Source organism: Mirounga leonina, unplaced genomic scaffold (genome assembly GCF_011800145.1).
Source record: "Mirounga leonina isolate KUSES-001 unplaced genomic scaffold, KU_Mleo_1.0 Mir_92, whole genome shotgun sequence".
Classification (NCBI taxonomy): Eukaryota; Metazoa; Chordata; class Mammalia; order Carnivora; family Phocidae; genus Mirounga; species Mirounga leonina.
Genome location: NW_023270852.1, coordinates 17,226,780 through 17,250,155, shown reverse-complemented (window position 1 = coordinate 17,250,155; position 23,376 = coordinate 17,226,780). Strand labels below are relative to the sequence as shown.

The 23,376-nt window shown below is 38.7% G+C and overlaps 1 protein-coding gene across 3 annotated transcripts in view; it reads left to right on the top strand.

The window, feature by feature from the left end:
• The window catches only part of PAK1 (p21 (RAC1) activated kinase 1), a 223,369-nt gene that overhangs the window by 161,032 nt on the left and 38,961 nt on the right, over positions 1-23,376 (top strand). For all 3 annotated transcript variants that reach the window (XM_034995449.1, XM_034995450.1, XM_034995448.1), the window contains 3 exons: positions 13,523-13,623; positions 14,124-14,271; positions 17,743-17,780. In XM_034995449.1, coding sequence (XP_034851340.1) covers positions 13,523-13,623; positions 14,124-14,271; positions 17,743-17,780 — 287 coding nt within the window. The remainder of the gene's footprint in view (positions 1-13,522; positions 13,624-14,123; positions 14,272-17,742; positions 17,781-23,376) is intronic.

The following is a 23,376-nucleotide window of genomic DNA, read 5'->3' as shown; positions in this document are numbered from 1 at the left end:
TAGTAACCTCTCTTTCATCCCTTAGTTATAGATTTTCTTTGCATGCCATGAGCACATAGGTTTCTCCTGTTTGCTTTAAGATGGCTATAATTAATGCATATATGAAAATGAAATAAGTGAAGTTTTTTTCCTTTTGTTTGGAGCCTTTGTTCTGCTTAATTTTATGCTTATTGATATTATCTTTCAACTGGTAAGCATTTGTTGACCTTTGCCTTGTGCCTCACTTAGTCTTAGCAGGATACAAAACAGTGTTGGCAGTCTTTGAAGTGGTATGCCCTTACTAAAGTATTTGGCCTAGAAATGGTCTAGAACTGGACTTAGAGAACCAAGATTGAGTCCTGTCTCTGACATTTATTCTGTGATTTCTTTTCCTTTTAGCAATTTATTTTAATCTCAGTATCCTCATCTGTAAAGTGGGAATAATTGTAATTCCCGTCACCCCTATCAATAGGCTTTTGCCACTTGACATAGTGGATACAAAACCATTTTCTAAACTGTAAAACACTACAAATACGAGGTTGGTTTTTTGTTTTTTGTTTTTTTTTTTAATGGGAAACTAACTTCTTGTTTTAATCTGATGCCCACAAGTCATTTTTAGTTGAGGAGGCTGAGATTTAGAGAAAGTTAAATTGCTCGAGATCTCACAGCTGGAAAGTGGCAGGGATGAGTGTGGAACTAAGTCTTCTTGAAGTATCTGTTACAGCAAAACCTACTATCTCTGTTAGTTGTTCTCAACCCAGATTACACATCTGACTCACTCATGGTGCTTTTAAAAAATAACAGATGCCTAGGTCCTACCCAGACTTTGGGAGCCAAAATTACCGAAGGGATAGTTTTAGGTCTCTAAAGAGATTTGGGAAATGAGAAAGAAGAGTCTTTGTGGCCTCCGGTAGTGGTTGAGATTTGAGCTGTTTAGGATGTCTGTGGGCATTACCTAATGCTGACCTCCAGCACAGCTTCAGTGTGTGCCTGGAGGAATGCATAAGTAAATCGAAGAAGCTGTAGCTGAGGGCCTGTAATATGTGGCAATGGGTTGCAGAATTTTATGTGGGAAAGCCTGGTACCTGAGGTTAGGATCTGGAGCCTTTGGTTTATTCTAATAAGTCCCACAGCATTTAGTTTGGAATCTTTTTCTGGCTGAATTTTCACAACCAAAGTGGAGTTCTCCAGGCTTGGGAAGAGTTTAGCAAGTTAATTTTAAAACTGGACTACGTCAGTGTTTATCTCTCCCAAGTTTGGAGTGTTTTACTGCCTTGGGCTCAGATTAGCTCGGCTGAACCAATAAGAGGTACTTTTTAAAAATAAATCTTTTAAAAAAATAAGTAAGGCCAGTGATTTGTGCTGAAACATGGATGGCTGTACTGCCCATAGGATTTGGCAGTGTCAGCCTCATTTCCCATGCTATCAGAAAGCCAAATGGACTAGGCCAAAGATAGGGTTAAAGTTAGGATGGGTGAGGTTGTAGGCTTCTTTTTCCACTTTGTTTCTTCAAGCTTGTGATCTCTAGTTACATGACGTCAGAATGATTCTTTCTTCTTTCTTCTCATAGTTTCTCTTAGTGAGTGGGTTGGGAAATCTTACTCTGAAACTTTCTTATATTAATGATAACTCATGTTTGTAAAGCTTTTAGCTTATAAAACGTGTACATTTTCTTTACCTTAGTTGGTCCTCAAATTAATAACAATAATAAAAATAGTAGTAATAATAACAAATAGTAATTACACAATAGTCATAACCATAAAATAGTAACAACAATAACCCAGCTACTATTTGTTGAATGCCTATTAATTACCACACAGTATATTAGGAACTTTGATGTTTGTGAAATATACCAGCCCTTTCAGGTAGATAAATATTTCACTTATTAGACAGTAAACTGAGGTTCACAGTGATTAACTAACTTTCCCAAGGTCATCTAGTTAGGGAGTGGCCGAGTGGGGACTGAAGCTCTAATTCCACTGTACAACACTGATACTCTTAGGTTTAGCAGGTCAGCAACTTGCCCAAGGTCACATACTGCATAGTTGTAGTGCATGGAGTCTGAATTTGAATAATTGTCTCTTGACTTCTGGACTGTACCCTCTCACTCTTCTAAATCCTCAGACACCATATAGTGTTTGAGGGCTCCTATCCGAGAGATGTTCAGACTGATGCCTTTAGTAGAATTGATTTGGTTGTTTCTTTTAACATACTTTAAAACAAATTTGCTTTTAATGACATCCATTCTATCACTCACTGGCATATTCATGTAGTCTGCAATATGGGGAAGGCACAGTACATACAAAAGAAGCCATGTTGGAGTTCAAGCACTTGAAGTTATCACCATTGCCCATCCCTGACTTTGTGACCTTTGGTTAAGTTGCTTTACCTTTCTTGGCTTCAATTCTCTTATCTGTAGTATGGATACACGTAATATTTATCTCATAGAATTGCTGAAAGGATTATAAGACTAAAGATGTGAAAAATGTTATGCAAATTGCAGCCTTGTTAAGAGTTGGTAGAAATTTTGGTGGCTATTGTAGCTTGCAGTTGTGTTTTTCTTTTGGAATCTGTGATTAACACTTAAGAGTTGTTAACGAGATTTACAAAATAGCAGCTCTTGACAGGGTTCCTCGAAGATAGAATTAAAGAATGATTCTGGGGTAAACTACCTTTCTCTTCCTACATATAGGCTTGTATTTCCTTTGGTTTAGATACGGCTAATGGGAAGTCCAGATTAAGTTATTTTGTGCACTGAGACTAAACAGACCCAAGAACAGATTTCCCAAGAAGTTCCCAAGAGTTCTGTGTAATATCTGTCAGAAGCAGGATTCTAAGCTCTGGATATGGGCCTGGATTTCTGGACAAATAATATATTTGAAACTGAGGCCGAAAGGGTAAGCCTCTTAAAACTCCAAATCTCTTAGATACTCTTCATTTCTTTCTTACTCTAATCCTCTTCCTTTTCCCTTTCTTTCCCTCTTTCTCTTCCTCTGTGTTCTCGAATTCATTTACATAGTTGTCAACAGGGGTGGAAGCATTGATGTACATATGATATTAGGAGTTGGGCTTGGCACCCAACTATGTGTTCAAGATTTTCTAAGGAAATAACATTATAAAATAATCTCTTTGGGGTTTGTTCCTATTGCAGTGTTCTCATGTATTTGTTGCGTGGCCTTGAACTACTCCCTGAACTTCTCTGGGCTTTCTCATCTTTCAAATGGAAAAAATTGGATAAATACTCTGTAAAGCCATATGTGGCTCATGAACCAAGGTTCTTGTAGGTTCCTCCACTGCACTTTTACACCTTCATATTGAAAAATGCACATTTCAGAAGTGTACGGTTCAGTTACGTATTGACTGCACCTATGTGGCCACTAACATGACCAAAAAAAAAGGATATAGCTAGTTCCCTAGAAGCTCCCTACATTTTCCCTTCCAGGCACTAACATCTCTCTCCTTCCCAAAGATTAACTCATAAATGAGTTTGTCTGCTTTTTAACATGCTATACATCCAATCAAACAGCATATATTCTTTTCTTTGCCTTTGTTTGATTAACATTGTTTATAAGATTTATCTGTATTTTTACATATAGCTTAGCTTGTTTCATTGCTGTATAATATTCTCTACTAGGAATATTTTCCACTATACTGTTGATGAACATAAGGTGTTTCAGACATAGACTGTTATGAGTAATATTTTCTGACCCTTCCAGTGCATGTCTTTATACATGTGTTCACACATTTCTATTGGGTACCTATACATAGCGAAATAGCTGGATCATGCAGATACTTGTGTTAAACTTTGGTTGATAATACCAAAAATTCAAAGTTCGAACACATAGTTGTTCAATATATATTCCCACCAACAATGCATAAGAGTTGCACTTACTTCAATTTTTGGTCACCACTTAGTATTGTCCGTCTTTAATGAGGTTGAGCAGCTTTTCGTGTTAATTGGCCATCTGGGTGTACTTTTTTGTGAAGTGCCTGGTCAAGTCTTTTGCTCATGTAAGAAAATTTTTTTTATTGATTTACAGAAGTTCTTATCTAGATATAAGCTTTTTGCCAGTTATATATATTGCAGGTATCTTCATTTATACACTTAATGGTATCTTTGACAGAATTTAATATAGTCAAATTTACTATTTCCTTTCCAATGCTTTCTGTTCTGTTTTTGGAATCTTTACCTGTCCTCAGTTATGAAGATTTTTCTCCTATTTGAATTTTTCTGTGTTTGTATACACAATCATATTATCTGTAAATTGTGATAGTTTTGTTTCTTCCTTTCTAATCCTTCTCCCTGTGCTTCTTTTTCTTTCCTAGTTTCACTGGTTAATACCTTCAGGATTATGATAAATAGAAGTGACATCCTTATCTTATTTGTAATCTCAGAGGATAAACTGTCAACATTTCAACCATTAAGTATGATGTTGGCTCTAGTGTTTTTTGGTAATTAGCTTTTATTAGATTAAGTAAATTCCCTTGTAATCCTAGTTTGCTAAGAGGTTTTAATCACAATTGGATATAAAATTTTAACAAATGCTTTTTCTGCATTAATTGGATTATATACATTTTCTCCTTTATTTTAATATGGTAAATTACTTGGTTGAAAAAATTGAGATATAATTCACATACAGTTCACCATCTCAAAGTGTACAGTTCAGTGGTTTTTAGTATAGTGATAAGATTGTACAGCCATCACCGTGCTCTAATTCCAGTACATTTTCACCGCCCTAAAAAGAAACCCTGTGTTTCACCGTATTTCCTTCTTCTCCCAGTCCCTGGCAACCACTTATCTACTTCTGTCTGTGGATTTGACTTTTCTGGACATTTTATATAAATGGAATCATATAATATGTGGCCTTTTGGGACTGGCTTCTTGCATTCAGCATAATGTTTTTAAGGTTCATCCATGTTGTAGCATGGATCAGGGCTTCATTTCTTTTTACAGCTGAATAATATTTTGTTGTATGGATATACCGTATTTTTATTTATTTTATTCATCTGTCCATCAGTTGAGGGACATTTGCTTTTTGAGTCTTTTGATTAATGTTGCTATGATGCTATGGACATTCACTTACAAGTTTTTGTGCAGACATAGGTTTTCATCAGATTCCTCTAGACTCATACTTGCTAGTCACCATAAAAAAGTTTGCTAGCAGCAGCAGTTGTCCCAGGCAGCCTGATGTTTGTGGCCTTGAGATATGGGCCTACCAGTATCCTGAATTTGCTTTATTTTCTCCATTGTATCTCCTCTCAGTCCCAAGCTTGGAGTACATCTCTAATAAGAGTTTATTAAATTTGGTTGACTTGCTGGGCAGGTGGAAAGCTGGGACAAAGATCACTGTTTTCTGGGCCTTTGTTTATTCTGTTTCCCTCTGGAATGTCCTTCTCTGTCTCTGCCTGACCCACTCCTGTTTATCTTTCATGAGTTCTTTCAGGTATTATCTTCTCCAGAAAGGTGATTTTTTTACCTCCTTTTATCTGTACCTGAACATGGATCAGTGACCTACTTTACAGATTGAAGACTTGAACTCAGAAGAAGAAGGTAACTTTTGCACGGCCATAAAGTGGATTAATGGCAAAGAGAATACTGGAGCCATCTTCCTCTCCTAGTCCAGAACAGATTTCTTTTAATTCCCTGACTTCAGTCTTCTCAGCTGTGAAATGGGGATGATCCATGCTGTCTAGTTCTTGGAGTTGTTTTAAGGAACCAATGAGGCAGTGAATGTGAAAAGGCTTTGTGAAGGGCTATACACATGTGAGGGAGGTGAGTGGTGGCTCTGTGACTCCTTGACTTCTCCAGTTCCATCCTGCTTTCCTGCCTCAGGTATCCTGTTTCCTGCTGGTGATCCCCAGCCAGTGAGCACTCAGCCTAAATTGCACAGCACTTGGGATAAATCCTGTCAGCTAGGTTTTTTCCCCCCCACCCTTGTACTTCTCTCCTCTTTCACTTCAGCCAAGCCTTTCCTCTTCTTATAGTCCATTTCTGGTCTATGTTAAACTGTTATTTCAGTCAGTAGTTCCTTCCATTCAAATCAGTCGGTAGGCATCAGGGGATATCACAAAGGATAAAAGATTTGATCAGGTGAACTGAGTCTTACCTCCATGTGCTCTGTGATGCAGGTCAAGTCAATTTACTTCTCAAGGCCTCTTCAGGGAGTAGGATAACCGTCTCTAAGGTTACTTCTTAATATTTTTGGTGTGTTCTTGAATAACTTATTCTGTGTTGGGTCCTCAATGGAAGATTTGGAAGTTGAACAATCATAATTACAAGCCATGATTATGGTCCTCTAGAAGCTTACATTTTAAGTAAAGAGGTAAGTCTTTAAAATAGCAAGGAATCATACAAGACAGGAAGTGACTAAATGCATGGTGGTATGGCAGACTCAGTGTCTTGGGAATTAACAGAGGGAGGAAAGGTCAGGAAGAGAAGTGGGACCTAGAGCAGTCTTTAAAAGATGACTAAGAGTTTGACAGGGAGACTGGGAGGAAGAGCATTCTAAAGCAAGGAGAAGAAAAAGTGAGCAAAAACTTGGAGATGGTAATATGGGAGGTATATGCAAAGGTTATGGGGCAAAGAGTAAACCTGTGGAAGCCAACTTTAGCATTACTCTGTATGTTCATGTGGTAATTGATTTAATTTCCTTGACGCTCTTTTCTGTAGACTACTCATCCTCTGAGCCACTCTTTTTCTGTGTCTCCATTACTGGAGTTTCTTTTGTATTGACATTCCATGCCTGTGATGGTATATTATATAGTACATTAATAACATAAATTAGAAATGATATATAAAAATAGAAGATACATAAGTATAAAACAAAAATCTAAATAAAACATAAAAATAACATATTTGTTCTTCCCTACAATCTTTTAAGTGACTAGATCAGAAGAAATTTAGAAATAGTAAGCAATTCCAAAGTCCTGTACCATGTCCCATGCATTCTAGCTATGAATAAGACAGATGGACTTATGTCATAAATGAGTGCTTAATTTGGGCCCTGGTAAACTCTTGGCCTTCCCTTTCTAAAAGCAGCTGCTTCTGGAAGGGAAATTGCCAAGTGCATAAATAACTTAAACCTTAGCAGTTGGCATGTAAGCAAATAGTTCTCAGTAAGACACTGAGGAAGGAAACTTTGGAATCAGACCTGGGTTCAAATCTCAGCTCTTACTAGCTCTCTGAGCTTGAGCAAATTATTTAATGGTTTTTTGTTTTTTTTAGTTTCCTCATCTGTAAAATGACAGTGGTAATAATCTATCTCCTAGGATTTTAAGAATTAAGGAAAATAATGTATGTTATGTATCTTATACATGGTAAGTTCTTATTCAATGTTACTTCCTTTCCTTATTTTACTAAAGTATGTTTTCTTGACTTAACTTGAAATTCTTATGGGAGGCAAAACAGTAGAATGTAAAGGGCCTTGGCTTTGAAGCCAGACCTTTTGAATTTCAGTCACTTCAATAACTACAGGCAAGTCTGTGCTTCAATTTCCTCATCTACAAATAGGATTTGTGGTGCCTCTCAGGATTGTGGTGATTATATAAGATGATGTGAATGGAGTATCTCTTAAAAACTGTGGGGTGCCGTGTCAGGAAGAATCTAGCTACAGAGCTTTGAGAGTATTCATCTTTCTGTTATCATAGACTCACGGAATGTAGGAACTGGAAGGGTCCTTACAATTGTCTAGTCCATTCCCTCCATTGTTTAGATGAGAAAGCCAAGAACCTGGGCTATATGGGTGTATAGGGGCAAAATTGGCCTGGACTCTAGACCTTCTTGCTTCTTCCCTCCTCCTCTCCCACCCCACCCCCATTTTGCTGCCTTTCATCAGGATTATCCTGGGTCTGTGGAGGCATTAGGACTTCCGAATTTCTTTTGGCCAGTGTGCTGAGCCAAACAGGACTGAGGTAGCTGGCTAACAAGGATTGTGAAAAGTCAGGTCACACCTTGTAAAAATGAAACATTTATTCCTGTCCTGGAGGGTATTTGCCTGTCTTTGACAGATTCCTTAGACCCTTGCCAGGTCGAGTTAGGTATTTGGTCATTCGTTCCTTTCTTCATTCGCTGTTTCGTGCCAGGTGTGTGCTAGCTGTTGGGGATCCATGATGAATTGGACATGGCCCCTGCACTTGGGATTCAGTCTGGTTGGAAGGTAAACCCATAAAATAGGCAATTACTATAATGGTGCTGTGGGAACAGAGGAGAGGGTGAAGGACTGCCCAACCTTGAGATCAAGGAGGACTTCAGAGAAGAGCTGACCTTTAAGCTGACCCCCGAAAAGGGTAAATTAAAGGCTGAGGTAGCAAGGGAAGGGAAAGGGCAGGGCAGGATTCATAGGCAAAGGGTGTAGCTTGAGAAAATGTGAAGAGGTGTAAAAGAGCTCATTATGTTTGGTGACATAACTGGTTCAGTGTAGCTGGTAGAGAGTGTATGAAACATAAGTAGCAGGAGATTAGGAAGAGGTACAAGTTTGTAGAAGAGAGCTTCAGAAACTTAAAAAAAATTAGAGCAGTTTTAGGTTCACAGCAAAATCGAGTGGAAGGTACACGGTACACCTTGTATATCTGTATACCTCCTGCCCCCACATACGTACAACCTTCCCCACTGTTAACATCTTGTACTAGGGTGGTACATTTTATTAATCAGATTGTTTATCTTCTTATTGTTGAGTTTTAAGAATTCTTCATATATTTTGGATAATAATCCTTTATCAGATATATCTTTTGCAAATATTTTCTTTTTACTTGTGGTTTGTCTTCTCATTCTCTTGATTCTCAAACTTTTATATGCATATGAATCATTTGGGATCTCATTAAAATTCAGACTCTAATTCAGTAGGTCTGGGTTGGAGCTTGAGAGCCTACATTTCTAATGGTCTCCCAAGTTGTGCTGATGCTGCTTTGAATAGCAAGGTTATAGATCACCCTGGCTGCTGTCTGCATTGAAGGGGAGCAGAATGCAGGTGACAAGTTACTGTTAGAATGATCCAAGGCCAGAGATAACAATGCCTGAAATAGGGTGGTGGTAATGAAAATGGAGAAGTGGATAAATTTGATCACTATATAGAATAGGAAACCATTAGTAACCTGTGAACTGAATGGAAGAGAGATGGGGAGAAAGAGGAGAAATCACATAATCATGAGCAGCAGTAATCCACAAGAGGCAGAACAACAGAATAGGAAGGCCTTGGGGCTGGGAGTCTGAAGACCTCAGTTCTGGTGGCAGATCTGCTTCTAACTTGCTCTGTGACCTTGTGCAGGTTATTTAACTTCCTAGAACCCCTGTTTCTTCTTCTCTCAAATAGGCAGCATAACCACTGCCCTGCTCATCACACAGTTGTTTTGAGGCTCTAGTGAAGTAATATATGTGAGAGTGCTTTGTAAGCATTAGAGCATGATACAAATGAAGGTGATTATTATGAAATGTAAATCTGTTATAAAGTGCTGTAAGGTATCTGGTACTTTCTTTGCCCTATAGGAATATTCAGTCTCGTAGTGAGGCTCAGACAAGTCAACTGGGAAAGGCAGTACAAGTGGATCATATATATGCAGTCCAGCTCTTCTTCTTCTTTTTTTTTTTTTTTTTAAAGATTTTATTTATTTATTCATGAGAGAGAGAGAGAGGCAGAGGGAGAAGCAGGCTCCCAAGGAGCAGGGAGCCCGATGCGGGACTCGATCCCAGGACCCTGAGATCATGACCTGAGCCGAAGGCAGATGCTTAACCATCTGAGCCACCCAGATGCCCAGTCCAGCTCTTCTTGAACATTGGGGCCATAACTGTGGATTTTGGGGTCTCTTTTAGTCCACAGCCTGTACTTGAAAAGAATTTTATTTTTATTGGAGCATAGTTGACACACATTACTTTAGTTTCAGGTGTACAACATAGTGATTCAACAAGTTTATACGTTATGCTGTGTTCACCACAAGTATACCTACCATCTGTCACTGTGTGGCGCTGTTACAATACCACTGACTGTATTCCTTATGCTGTGACTTACTCATTCCGTAACCAGAAGCCTGGATCTCCCACTCCCCTTCACCCATATTACTCATCCCCACCCCCCTGACGGGCAACCATCAGTTTGTTCTTTTTTTAATTATAGGTTTGATTCTGCTTTTTGTTTGTGTATTCATTTTTTTTTTTTTAAAGATTTTATTTATTTGACAGAGAGAGACACAGTGAGCGAGGGAGCACAAGCAGGGAGAGTGGGAGAGGGAGAAGCAGGCTTCCCGCAGAGCAGGGAGCCCGATGTGGGACTCGATCCCAGGACCCTGGGATCATGACCTGAGCTGAAGGCAGTCGCTTAACCAACTGAGCCACCCAGGCGCCCGTATTCATTTTTTTTTAGATTCCACATATGAGTGGAATCATATGGTATCTGTCTTTTCCAGACTGACTTATTTCACTTAGCATAATATCCTCTAATCCATCCGTGTTGTCGCAAATGGTACTATCTCATCCCTTTTTTATGGCTTCAAGTATTCCTCTGTGTGTGTGTGTGTGTGTGTGTGTGTGTATGTAAACACCCACGTCTTCCTTATCTATTTGTCTATCAATGGACAGTTAGGCTCCTTCCATATCTTGGCTGTTGTAAATAATGCTAATAAATATAGGGGTGCATGTATCTATGCAAATTAGTGTTTTTGTTTTCTTTAGGTAAATACCCAGTAGTGGGATTACTGGATCATATGATAATTCTATTAACTTTTTAAGGAACTTCTTTACTGTTTTCCACATTGCTGTACCAGTTTACATTCCCACCAACAGTGTACGAGGTTTCCTTTTCCTCCACATCCCCCCAGCACTTGTTATTTCTTGTGTTTTTTATTTTAGCCATTCTGATAGGTATGAGGTGATATCTCATTGTGGTTTTGATTTGCATTTCCCTAATGATTAGTGATGTTGAGTATTTTTTCATATGTCTTTTGGCCATCTGGATGTCTTCTTTGGGAAAATGACTATTTGCATCCTCTGCCCATTTTTTAATCAGATTGGTTATTTTTGGTGTTGAGTTGTATAAGTTCTTTGTATGTTTTAGATGTTAACATCTTATTGGATATATCATTTGCAAATATCTTCTCCTATTCAGTAGGTTACCTTTTTGTTGATGGTTTTCTTTGCTGTACAAAAGCTTTTTATTTTGATGTAATCCCGATAGTTTATTTTTGCTTTTGTTTCCCTTCCTTAGGAGACAAGGGAAAATGTTGGAAAACCTTCCACAGCCAGTGTCAGAGAAATTGCTGCCTGTGCTCTCTTCTAGGATTTTTGTAGTTTCAGCTCTTACATTTAGGTCTAATCCATTTTGAGTTTATTTTTGTGTATGGTGTTAGAAGTGGTCCAGTTTAATTCTTTTATGAAAGAACGTAGCTGTCCAGTCTTCCCAGCACCATTTATTGGGGAAGACCAGAGACTTAGGGCTCCTGGGCTTTCCTTGATGACTTGCCTTAAAGAGAGGATATTGTGGTCTTGCCTTTCAGGCCTGTGAGCCTAGATGGCCAATGTCTAATACTTTTAGGATAGACTTGTCACTGAAACTTGGGAATGATCAAGCAAATTATTAAAAAGAAATACTTATGTTTCCTTACCTATAAAATGCAGATGTTAATATTTGTTTTGCAGGGTTGTATGAGTATTTGGTGACATGATACATATAAAATTTATAGCGCATGCTGGCACATGGTAAGAGCTCAATAAATAGTAGCTTTTGCAGTTAGCCTCTGACCCCACTTCCCCCAGGTGTGTGTAGGAGTTCCCTGGGAGTTTAGACCAGATGGCCTCCTCCCTAGAACATTGAAAGAGGAGGAGCCTTGGGTGGAGAAATAAGGAGGGTTTCTACAGATGTTTAAAATCTGGGCTCTGTAGGTCCCCATTTAGGAAGGAAGATTATCTGGCTGAGCCTTGGAAGGTATTTAAGCCTGTTTCAGTGGGATTGCATTTGCAGATGCCTGCTGAGGTCTAGCTTGATACCAAGACCTTGAAACTCCTTTAAGCTGGAAGAGGGTTATATTTATAGAGCTTCTTTAACTAAATACCACAAGCTAGGCAGCTTAAACAACAGAAATTTATTGTTTCAGTTCTGGAGGCTAGAATTCCAAGATGAAGTGGTCTGCAGGGTTGTTTTCTTGTGAAGGATGAAATCTGTTCCATGTCTCTTCCTTAGCTTCTGGTGGTTTGCTGGCGATCTTTGGTGTTTCTAGACTTGAAGAAGCATCACTCTGACATCTTTCTTCATCTTCATATGGTATTCTCCTTGTGTGCATCTGTCTCCAAATTTCTTATTTTTATAAGGACACCAGTCTTAACTGGATTAGGGGTGCACCCTGCTCCAGTACAACCTAATCATAACTAATTATATCTGCAATGACCCTATTTCCAAATAAGGTCACATTCTGAGCTACTTGGAGTTAGGACATATGAATTTGGGGGGACATAATTGAACCCCTGACAAGGGTACTTTACTTTATGGTTAAGCGACTACCTTGGGCTCAGGTCATGATCCTGGAGTCCCTAGATTGAGTCCCGCATCGGGCTCCCTGCTTGGCAGGGAGTCTGCTTCTCCCTCTAACCCTCCCCCCTCTCATGTGCTCTCTCTCAAATAAATAAAATCTTTAAAAAAAAAAAAAAAGAGTACTTTACTTTAGCACTACAATTCCTTAAATGAAACTTTTTCTGCCGGGAAGCAGGACCTTAGTGAACATCTATTTTACTCAAGACCCTTGATGGGAGAGAGGTGATTACAAGTATTTGGTCTGAATGATCCTTTAAGGTCCTAGCCTGGGGAGCAGTGTAGCATAGTGGCTTTGAGCTCAGGCTCTGGGCCAGACTGCCTGGGTTTGTGTCTGGATGCTGCCAGTTACTAACCACGTGATCTTGAACAAATAACTTAATCTCTATGCTTCAGTTTCTTTACCTGCAAAATAAGATAGTATCTAACTGATAGGGTTGCCATGAGGCAAAGTGAATTCATACATGTATAGAACTAGAACCATTGTCTGGCAAGCATCTGACAAAATATTAGTGATTTATATTATTAAAATAACATCCAGATCTAAAATTCTCTAAATTTGGAGAACCGTAAAGCAGTCCATAATCAAATACCAAACCAGTAGGATGTAGGTCATAGAAACTCATATAATGTAGGATGTCAGAGCTGGAAGGATCTTTAGAGACCATTTACCCACCCTAGCCTTCTCTTTTTTATAGATGGGGAAACCAGGGTTCAGGAAAAGGAAGTGACTCACCCTAGATCAAATGGCTCATTAGTGGTAGAGCCAGGACTTTAAACTCTGAGGAATATTCTTTCTTTCCCTCCCTTACTTTAATTCAACAAAAGATTTAAGTTCTTTAATCATGCTTTGAGCGCTTATTCCAATCTGAGTCTGGCATTTGGCTTGTCAATACTTCTGTGAAGTAGACGGCCCTTAGCCTTAGGCGCTAGGGCTTAGCCAAAAGCTCAGCCCACAGCTCAATGAAGAGTTCAGTAAGCCAAAAAATGTAATGTCCTTGTTTTTGATTTCCTTTTCCCTGTTTCTCTTGCAGCAAATAAAAAGAAGGAGAAGGAACGGCCAGAGATTTCTCTTCCTTCAGATTTTGAGCATACAATTCATGTTGGTTTTGATGCTGTCACAGGGGAGTTTACAGTAAGTCCTGGGTCGCAGAAAGGGCTTTGGTCTTTGAGAGCTCTGACTGTGCACTGTTAGATTCATTTTTTCCCCCTTGGTATTCCTGATGCCTCTGTCTTAGCCTGAGACCCTCCTTACTATCTTCTTACATTCATGAGAGGGACATTTTCTTCACCTCCAAAACTGTACCAGAGAAGGCTTTGGATCTGCATTCCTTAACTAGACCTCTGTTAAGTGGCTCCTTGGCAGTAGGCTTTGCACGGGACACTGATAATGTAAAGACAAATCATACATGGTTCCTGTTCTGAAGGAGGAATAACTTAGTGAAAGAGCAAACACCTCAAGAAATGACTAATATAATGAGATAGGTACTATAAAAAAGGCTTGTATAGAGCTCTGAGGGTATAGAGAGAAAGAATGACTAAACCTGTCTTTAACTGCCAGCAGGTATCAGAGTTTCTCCTTCAGGATCTCCTTTGACTATGCCTTCCTGATAACGTTGTATGTCTCTCTTATAGGGGATGCCAGAGCAATGGGCTCGCCTGCTTCAGACATCAAATATCACTAAGTCAGAGCAGAAGAAAAACCCACAGGCTGTTCTGGATGTATTGGAATTTTATAACTCAAAGAAGACCTCCAACAGCCAGAAGTACATGAGCTTTACAGGTATGGGGATTGAATTCAGAGCAGTCTAGGAAAAAAAAAGGGGGGTTTTAGTCTGGGTGGAAAAGCTCCACATGCCTGTTGGTGTGGGGTAAGGGAAGAAAAGTATTGGAAAGAGTGGGGATGGTACTTTAAGGTGGGATTTTGGAATTTGAGAGCCAAAGTGATGGGTCTTTGCTCTGAAACTGCACATTTTTAAAAAGTAGCATGACACATATATTTTGAGCCTCAAAATGGGAATAGTAATTCCTGTCTCAAGAGATTGTAGTGAAGAATAAATGAGCTCATTGATATGAAAGTTCTTTATAGGTTGTAAAACAGCACCATGGAAATGTAGCTATCATTATCATTTTTAATTTTAATATCATTAAGTTATTTAATAACACATTTGATGTGTATCTTTTAGGGCGCTTGGGTGGCTCAGTTGGTTAAGCGACTGCCTTCGGCTCAGGTCATGATCCTGGAGTCCCGGGATCGAGTCCCGCATCGGGCTCCCTGCTCGGCGGGGAGTCTGCTTCTCCCTCTGACCCTCCCCCTCTCATGCTCTCTGTCTCTCATTCTCTCTCTCTCAAATAAATGAAATCTTAAACAAAAAAAACAAAAAAACCAAAAAAACTGATGTGTATCTTTTAAGTAGGTAAGCCTAAGTTTTTCCTCAAGGAATTAATTTTTATCAGTCAAATGTAAAACAGGCCACTAATAATAAATGTACTTTAGATGTACCCTCTCTGTAATGGGCTATGTTTTTCAGACTGCTTTTAATGGCAGAATTGGGATTAGAATCCATGTCTCCTAATTCCCAGACCAGCACCTTTTGAGTTTACTACTTGCTTCTAGTAACTCTATTTGGAGCACCTCCTTCCATAGCAGGGAGATTTTTCTTTTCCAAGATAAGTAATCAGAAGGCCTACATTTCTAGAAACTTGCCTTTTATAGTGGCATCTTAGAATGTTAGAGCAAGACATATCCTCAGTATATACTGCTCCTATTCCCCCTTGTTTTACAAACACTAAAGCCAAAAAAGGCCTTTCTAATATGGCTTAATTGGTGGCAGAGCTGGTCTCTTAACTCCAAGTCTGGTGCTCTTTCCAGTATTCATGCTGTCTCTTTCAAAGAGCAATATTGTTGGAGAAGGTGAGAACCAGGATGAACTAGCTAATTTTGAAGGATGCTTTACCCAGCAAGTATCTGGCTTGTATCAAAGGGCACAGATGGTGAGAATGACAAACTGCAGCTTAGCCCATGCTGCTATGGTGGTACCCAGGAGAAGGTCATGCATGTTCCCAGCAGTATTTCCTTCCTCACGCCTGGCCCCTCTGGCTCTGCCTCACTTCTCCCATTGAGAGACTGGGTCATTCCAAGGAGGAATTGGGGTTGAGGGGTGTTGGGTGGGAGAGTTTTCTAGTCAGGAGATTAGAGCTTGTGTTTTTAAGGCATTTGTCATGGACGTCCGATTAGAAGCTGGCTTTGAAAACCTCAGCAGCGAAGTCTTTGGAAGAATCTCTGTTTATGTACATGTGTGTAGATGTGTACAAGTACCAGATATGTATATGGAAGCACAGCTCTGTGGGTTTGCATATGTTTGGAATTAAAGTCCACTTAAGTATTCATGAATTAACCTGTGTATAGATACACACATTAAGATAAAGGTATATATGATCATCTCTGCATGCATATATGAATAACACTGTATATGTGGAGAATGTATAGATGTGTGTTTATACATCTCCTTCTGTGTGTATAAAGCTATGCACATGTGTATATGTATGTGTGTGCACACGCAAGTGCAGAATTTTTAGTTTTTTAGAAGTTGAAGTCCAGGGCTAATTCTAGGCAAAATTGTATATTTGGCACAATTTATTTTTATTTAATTTATTTTTTAAAAAGATGTTATTTATCTGACAGAGAGAGAGCAAGAGTGTGCACAAGCAAGGGGAGCGGCAGGCAGAAGAAGAGGGAGGCAGAGGGAGAGGGAAGCAGAGGGAGAGGGAGAAGCAGACTTCCCTCTGAGCAGGGAATCATCTGACACGGGGCTCAGTTGCAGGATCCTGGTATCAGGACCTGAGCCGAAGGCAGACGCTTAACCGACTGAGCCACCCAGGCACCCCTGGCACAGTTTATTTTTCATGCCATCTCTCTCCTTTTCCTGTTTCCCTTCTTCTCATACTATTGATTCTGAGAATACTACCTCAGTTTGTATGCTTGCACATGAATTATCTCATTGATCCTCATGACAGCGTTGGGGGGTTGGTATAGCAAGGACTATTATCCCCATTTCACAGACTTGGAGAAATTAATTAGGCTTAGAGAAACTGAGTGACTTACTCAGGGTGAATCGACTGATATGTGATGGAATTATGTTTAAAGGATATCCTGAATTAATTTCTCCAGGGTACAGTTGGCGATTCAGGGTTTTTTTAAAGAATACATTGTCACAGCTTGTGGGTTCATGATTTGTCATAGGATCAAAGAAGCTGTACCTGACACTTTCTTATATGATGGAATTGGGATCTTGGACATTCTCTGGACTTGGTTCTTGGTGAGGAATATGTTGGATTTGGTAGAACACATTTCTCCTCCTTAATTCCATTGGTGTTGAAGTCAGCTTCTTCTTAGGTCTGTAAAATTAAAGTGTAAAACCAAACATGGTATTTGGCTTTTAAACTTATTTTCTTGCTAAGATCTCCATTGAGTCTGTGTTTCATATTTTATTAAATATATCATTAATTGTAAGCTGCACCATTATTTTATATACCACTAAAGAAGAAAAAGTTGCCAATTAAACCATGAAATGCCTTTGATTGTAGGACACATCTCTCTTTCAGAGATGTTAATGTGAAAAAATTTATATTTCAAAATCAATGAAATGTGATAATTGCCTCATTGAGGAAGTTTGAATCTATTCTTAGAAATAAGACCCTGCCTTAAATTAGACTTGACATGATTAATGCTTGTCTTTTCCTAAACCTCAAATTTTCTTTCCCTGTAGGAAATAGACGTGGATCCTTTTTTAAAAGCTGAAGCCACAAGCTGGTCATGATTTGTCATGGATAGCTCACGACATGAATTCTTTCCCTTTCTCTTGGGGAGAAGAAATTTCCTTGACCATTGAGACCTGATGATGATATAGTTGATGATGTGGATATAGTTCTATCATAGTATTTAGGATTAGACTAGGATTCAAATGTTGACCCCTGTTTAACCTGTGTGTACCCTGGGCAAATTACTTTTCTGAACCTCAGTTTCCAAATCTATAAAAGTAGACATAATAATAGTATTCAGAGCTGTAGTGAGGATTAAAGGAGGTAATGTGTATAATGTGCTTTAGTGTGGTGTCAGGCCCATAGTACCAGTAATACTACTATTATTCTTTGAGCCTGGCAAGTGCTTGACTGGATAGGCTTCGTTAGCTCTCAAGAATGGATTAATTGTAATTATTTACTGACTGAGTCCCATGTCTTTTTCCCTTTGCAGATAAATCAGCTGAGGATTATAATTCTTCTAACACTTTGGTAAGTCTTTATTTTCTTTATTCTGATACAGGCAGGCCTGGTAGTTAGGGATCAGGACAGTGTGGTAGATGCAGAGCCTGGACTGGGAGACACTCATCTTGGTTACTTCATGCCCCTCACCCGCCGGCCCTCATAGTTCTTATCTATACAGTAAAGGAATTGGACTTAATAAACAGTAGGTATCACTTCTGGATTTAATTTTTTAGTGTTCCAGATATCCTAATCTTGGAACCAGAACTGACATCTAGACTCAGGTTTTCATTTGTAGCTTTGAACCTTGGGCAAGCCAATTTGCTTTTCTGAACTTTAGTTTTTTTATCAATAAAATAGGATGATACAATTTCCCTTACCTGGACATGTCTTCAAATACCCGAATTTAGAAGAGAATTCCCTCTTTTTTGTTGGTAGGGTCTACAAAACCAGAATTAGGACTAGTTGTTGAAGGGGGTAGATTCTGTTCATTTAAGGTCATTCATTCTGTTCTATGACACTGTAGTGAATGCCCTGTCACTTAAAGGCGTAGTATAGGAATCACTGATGAATTGACTGGAAAGTAAAGCTAGATTACCCCATCCTCAAAACTTTAAAAATAGAACTACCCTACGATCCAGTAATTCCACTGCTGGGTATTTACCCAAAGAATACAAAAACATGAATTCAAAAGGATATATGCACCCCTATGTTTATAGCAGCATTATTTATAATAGCCAAATTATGGAAGCCACCCAAGGGTCCATTGATAGATGAATTGATAAAGAAGTGGGGTGTGTGTGTGTGTTTATATTTTTTAAATATATGTTCTATATTTATATATAATGGAATATTATTCAGCTATAAAAAAGAATAAAATCTTGCCACTTGCCACAACATGGGTGGTGCTAGAAAGTATCATGCTAAGTGAAATAAGTCAGACAAAGACAAATACCATATGATTTCACTTGCGTGTGGCATTTAAGAAACAAAACAAATGAACAAAGGAAAAAAAGAGAGAAACCAAGTTCTCTTAACTATAGAGAACAAACTGATGGTTACCAGAGGGGAGGTGGGTGGAGGATGGGTGAAATAGGGGATGGGAATTAAGGAGGGCACTTGTGATGAGCACTGTATAATGCATAGCGTTGGCTCCATCACTATATTGTACACCTAGAACTAATAGAACACTGTATGTTACCTATACTGGAAATAAAATTTAAAAAGCTAGATGACCGCAAAGGTCTCTGCCCTCTCAACTTACAAATTCCCTTTTTCAGAGCAGATAAAATGAGATGTTGGTGTTTGAAAGGGTCTTTTAAATAGTAAGTTCTGATATGTATAAGAGAATACTGCAATTCTTTCTTTACACCTGATGCTTTCTCTTGTACAGACGTGGTTTTGTCATATTGATTTATTAAATTTTTACAGAACCTCCACTCTATGCCAGGTCCTGTATGGAGAAATGACAATATAGAAATGAATCAGACATTGTCCCAACTCCTAAGAGTCTCCCAGTCTTATGAGCAACATGAAGGCACAGGCGGTTACAGTAGAGTGTGCTAAAACTTCATGAAGCCAGGGGCTATGTCTGACTCGTTAATTGCTGTATCCATGGCATCTGGCAAATAACCATTTATTGAATAAAAGGTTGGATGTATAAGAGAAAACTTCTTGATGGTAGAGTCTGAGTTGAGGGGTTTGTTATCTAGGGCAAGAATTAAGGAGAAATGAGGATATTCGAGACAAAGAAAATAAATAGCATGTGCAAAGACAAGGAGGTTCACAAGGTATGCTTTTATAGGGAACTGCAAGTAGCTTGTTATGATTGGAATGTGAAGTGTGAATGGACGAGAGGTGGGTGATGAGGAGGAATGGTGGCAGGTCAGATCATGTAGAAGTTTTATCCTTATCTTAAAGGTAATGAGAAGCTATTAAAGAATTTTAAACAGGGGAATGGTAAGTTCTAACACAATACTGAGTCACCATCAGAGTACTTTAATCCATGCTTCCAGCCATAGGGATTGGTTTACTTTGAGTCATTTACATCCTGTCAATCATAAAAAATGTTCACATGTCCAGGGCCTTTGTAACATACTGAGTCCTTTCTTATTCACTATGTCTTTTAATCCTCACAGGAGTTTAATGAGGTGGGTTATTATCCTTGTTTTAGGGATAATAACACTGAAATAGAGATGGGTTAATGGCAATAGGTATCTGGTTCCCAGTCTACATTGTTTTCCCCTGGTTCATTCTTTCATCAAATGAAAGAGATGTAATTAAAGGAGGGAAAAGAATTTGTAAGTGTTCTGATCTTTGGGAGTTTCTCCCCATTATTGAACAGTAAATTATTGAAGAAGGAGTCTAAACAAAGCTGAGCTGTGCTTTGTGGCTCAATGTGTTTATGCTTTTACAGGAGTGACAGCTATCATTTATTGAGGTGTCAGTGTATGCCAGGCACCATGCTAATAACTATTTATGGTTAGTATGGTTAGTCCTCACAGTTACCTTGTGAAGAAAGCATTATCCATTCCCATTTCACAGGTAGAAAACAGACTTTCTTGAAGACTCATAATTAGTGATGGTGGCAGAACCAGATTAACTAGGGTCTTCTGAGTCCCAGTCCAGGATACTTTTCACTGTGGCAGGGAACTGAGAAAGATGATGTCAGAGAGGTATTATAAAGGAGACTACAGTAAAGCCATAGCTATGTTGTTCGTTCATGAGGAGGAGGAGCCCTGGGGCTCATGCCATATGGCAGAGAGGATAACACCTGCTTGGTAAAAACCTGGTTTAGTATCTACAGTTAAAACCACTCAGGCTATCAAGGACATTTTATCCCCTAATTCATAACATTTTCCCCTGTGGTTCAGTATTCTATATTTCCTTACTAGTTTTACTTGGGGGATTATGGTTTGCATTGTGGTAGCATATCATTATTTTCCATATTGCTTTCGTACAGATCATCCTACTTGATTTGTGAAATAATTGGATGGGATTGTTATTCCCATAACACAGATTAAGAAATTGAGATTCAGAGATTAAGTGACTTGCTCTCTACCCTTGAATAAATTAGTAGTAGAAACCAGTACAAAATTCCATATTCCTAAGCATTCATTTATTGATTCATACTATAAATACTTACTTAGCACCTTCTTTGTACCCAGGTGTTGGTGAAACAAAAATGAATATGCACTATCTTAGTCCTTGAGGAAAAAAATTAACAGCAGACTAGAGGAATGAGGGCTGCAAGAGAGGTATGAATAATGTGTGATGGGGGTCATATTTGATGGAGTGATTTATTCTGCCTGGTAGTGCAGGGAAGTTTTCAGAGTTGTTGGTCCTAATGATTTGTTCATTTAAAAAACATGATCTTTAAGATTCCTTCTAGCACTAAAATTCTGTTACTTATGGCTTATTGGTTTGAGGTCTGGCTCTCAGATTCTATAGGATTTCAGTGCCTGAATTCTCATTTATAAAATGAACAGCTGTTATGTGATAGGTTCTTTGAGTGTTGGGGAGTCAGGGACTGGTAAGGTCTTTGCTCTTGATTTAACAATTTAGTGAGGAATCAGAACACGTAAACAGGGATTCATAATATCTTGTCAGGTAAACACAGGTAATGATACCAGGCAGATAAAAGGGAAATGCTTTCTTGTCTGAGATACCATGAACAAAAGCCAAGTTAAGGATCCATCGTGTCAAGCCAAAGACCTAGAACTGTGTGCTGGAGCTAAGGAAATCTTTTATATAGGAGATTGATACAGCTCAGGAGAGGGAACAGTGGAGAAACAAACTCACACATTTTAGTCTAAACTCACATTTTAGAAAGATTCCTCTGGAAATTGGATCAGGGTACTAGAATGAATTCATGTCTCTATCTCTCTTGCTATCCCAAATTTCTTAATTTCAGAAACGATCTATTAAAAAAAATACAAAGCAGTGGTCCAAAACAAAAACAGGACATAAATAAACCATTGTCAGAAATTCATAGAAGATATAAAGCAAAGATCAGATTGATGAGAACAGAAGAAACTACAGCTTAAAATATGTGGAAGAGAAAACTCCTGGGAAGATGAGAGTAGCTGAGAGAGTATATAATAAGAAGCAGAAAGGAGTCCTGGATCATCTTCAGGGGTAAATTATTTAAAATTTTGCATTTGAGACAGCAAGGGCAGTCTTCATCTTACAGTGAGCAAAAGGTAGCAGAATTTTGATTCTAAGCTTAAGCTAGATAATTTTCTAAAGAAAGTAAACTGCCTACTTGAGAACTCGTACTGTAGGTATAGGTGCTTGAGAGAGAAGCAGAGCAGAACCTGAGTTAACTACAGATCTCTACAACAGGTATGAAGAAGGAGAAAAGGAAGAGTAGGTCTGCAGTGGAAGAAAATAAATTAAATTTCTCCATCCCAAGAGTAAATTTCTCATACTTCTGATAACTGGAAGGAAAGGAATCAAAACCCTACATGTTCTTCTATGTCAACACGCCCTAAAGTGATGCCTGCGATCAACCACATACAGACTCCATAACTCACATATACACTTCATTAGACCTCCCATTCAAAGAGGGGACAGTGGAGAAACATACAACTGCAGAATAAGCTCATGCTACTTATATACTAATGAATCTAGTTCTTCACTTAGAAGTATGAATGGATAGCCCAGGATCCTCAAGTATTTAGATAAGCATTAAAGAGAAGAATCAGATAAAAAAAGTAAAATTGACCCCAGAGCAAATAGATAATTCAAAGAATTTTTTTTTTAAAGATTTTATTTATTTATTTGACACAGAGACAGCGAGGGAGTACAAGCAGGGGGAGTGGGAGAGGGAGAAGCAGGCTTCCCGCTGAGCAGGGAGCGTGACGCCAGGCTCGTTCCCAGGACCCTGGGATCATGACCCAAGCCAAAGGCAGATGCTTAACGACTGAGCCACCCAGGCACCCCTTTAAAAATATTTAATATATTCACAGTGGCTTTATGTGATGTTGCATCCACAAAAACAAAACTGCAATTAGACCAAAGGATGAAAAAGATTTCTTAGAAATGAAAAATGTGATTAAAGAAATAAATTCGGAAGGATTAAAAAATGCATATAAGAGTGAATAATATGACACAAAATATAAAAACAGTGGGAAAATAGGGGAATAAGGGACACAGGGGTTTACTTAAGGAGATTCAAAAAGAATTAAAGAACTGGGGCACTAAAGTGGAAAAAATAATCAAAGGAATAATAGAAGAAAAATCCCTCAATTAAAGAAAAGCATGACTCTTCAGATGAAAGGGCATACCGGTTATCAAGTTAGGTAACTGCAGAGACCCAAGGATAAAGAGAAAGATCTTCAGACCTTTCAAAGAGAATATACACCTAATGTTCCTCATTAGCAATAGTGGGCAGAGGAGCAATATCTTCAGAGGTATGAGAAAAATTATTTAGAACCAAGAATTCTGTGCCTCATCAAACTAACATTCAAGAATGCATGAGGTCAAAATGAAGACACAAAGATACAGATGGACCACCCACAGATAATCTCTGACAGGCTAACAAATAATAGCAGTAATTATCCGTTAGGCAAGTTGATGGTGATTAAAAATATTCCCTTAAAAATTATTTTTACCCAAGTATTAG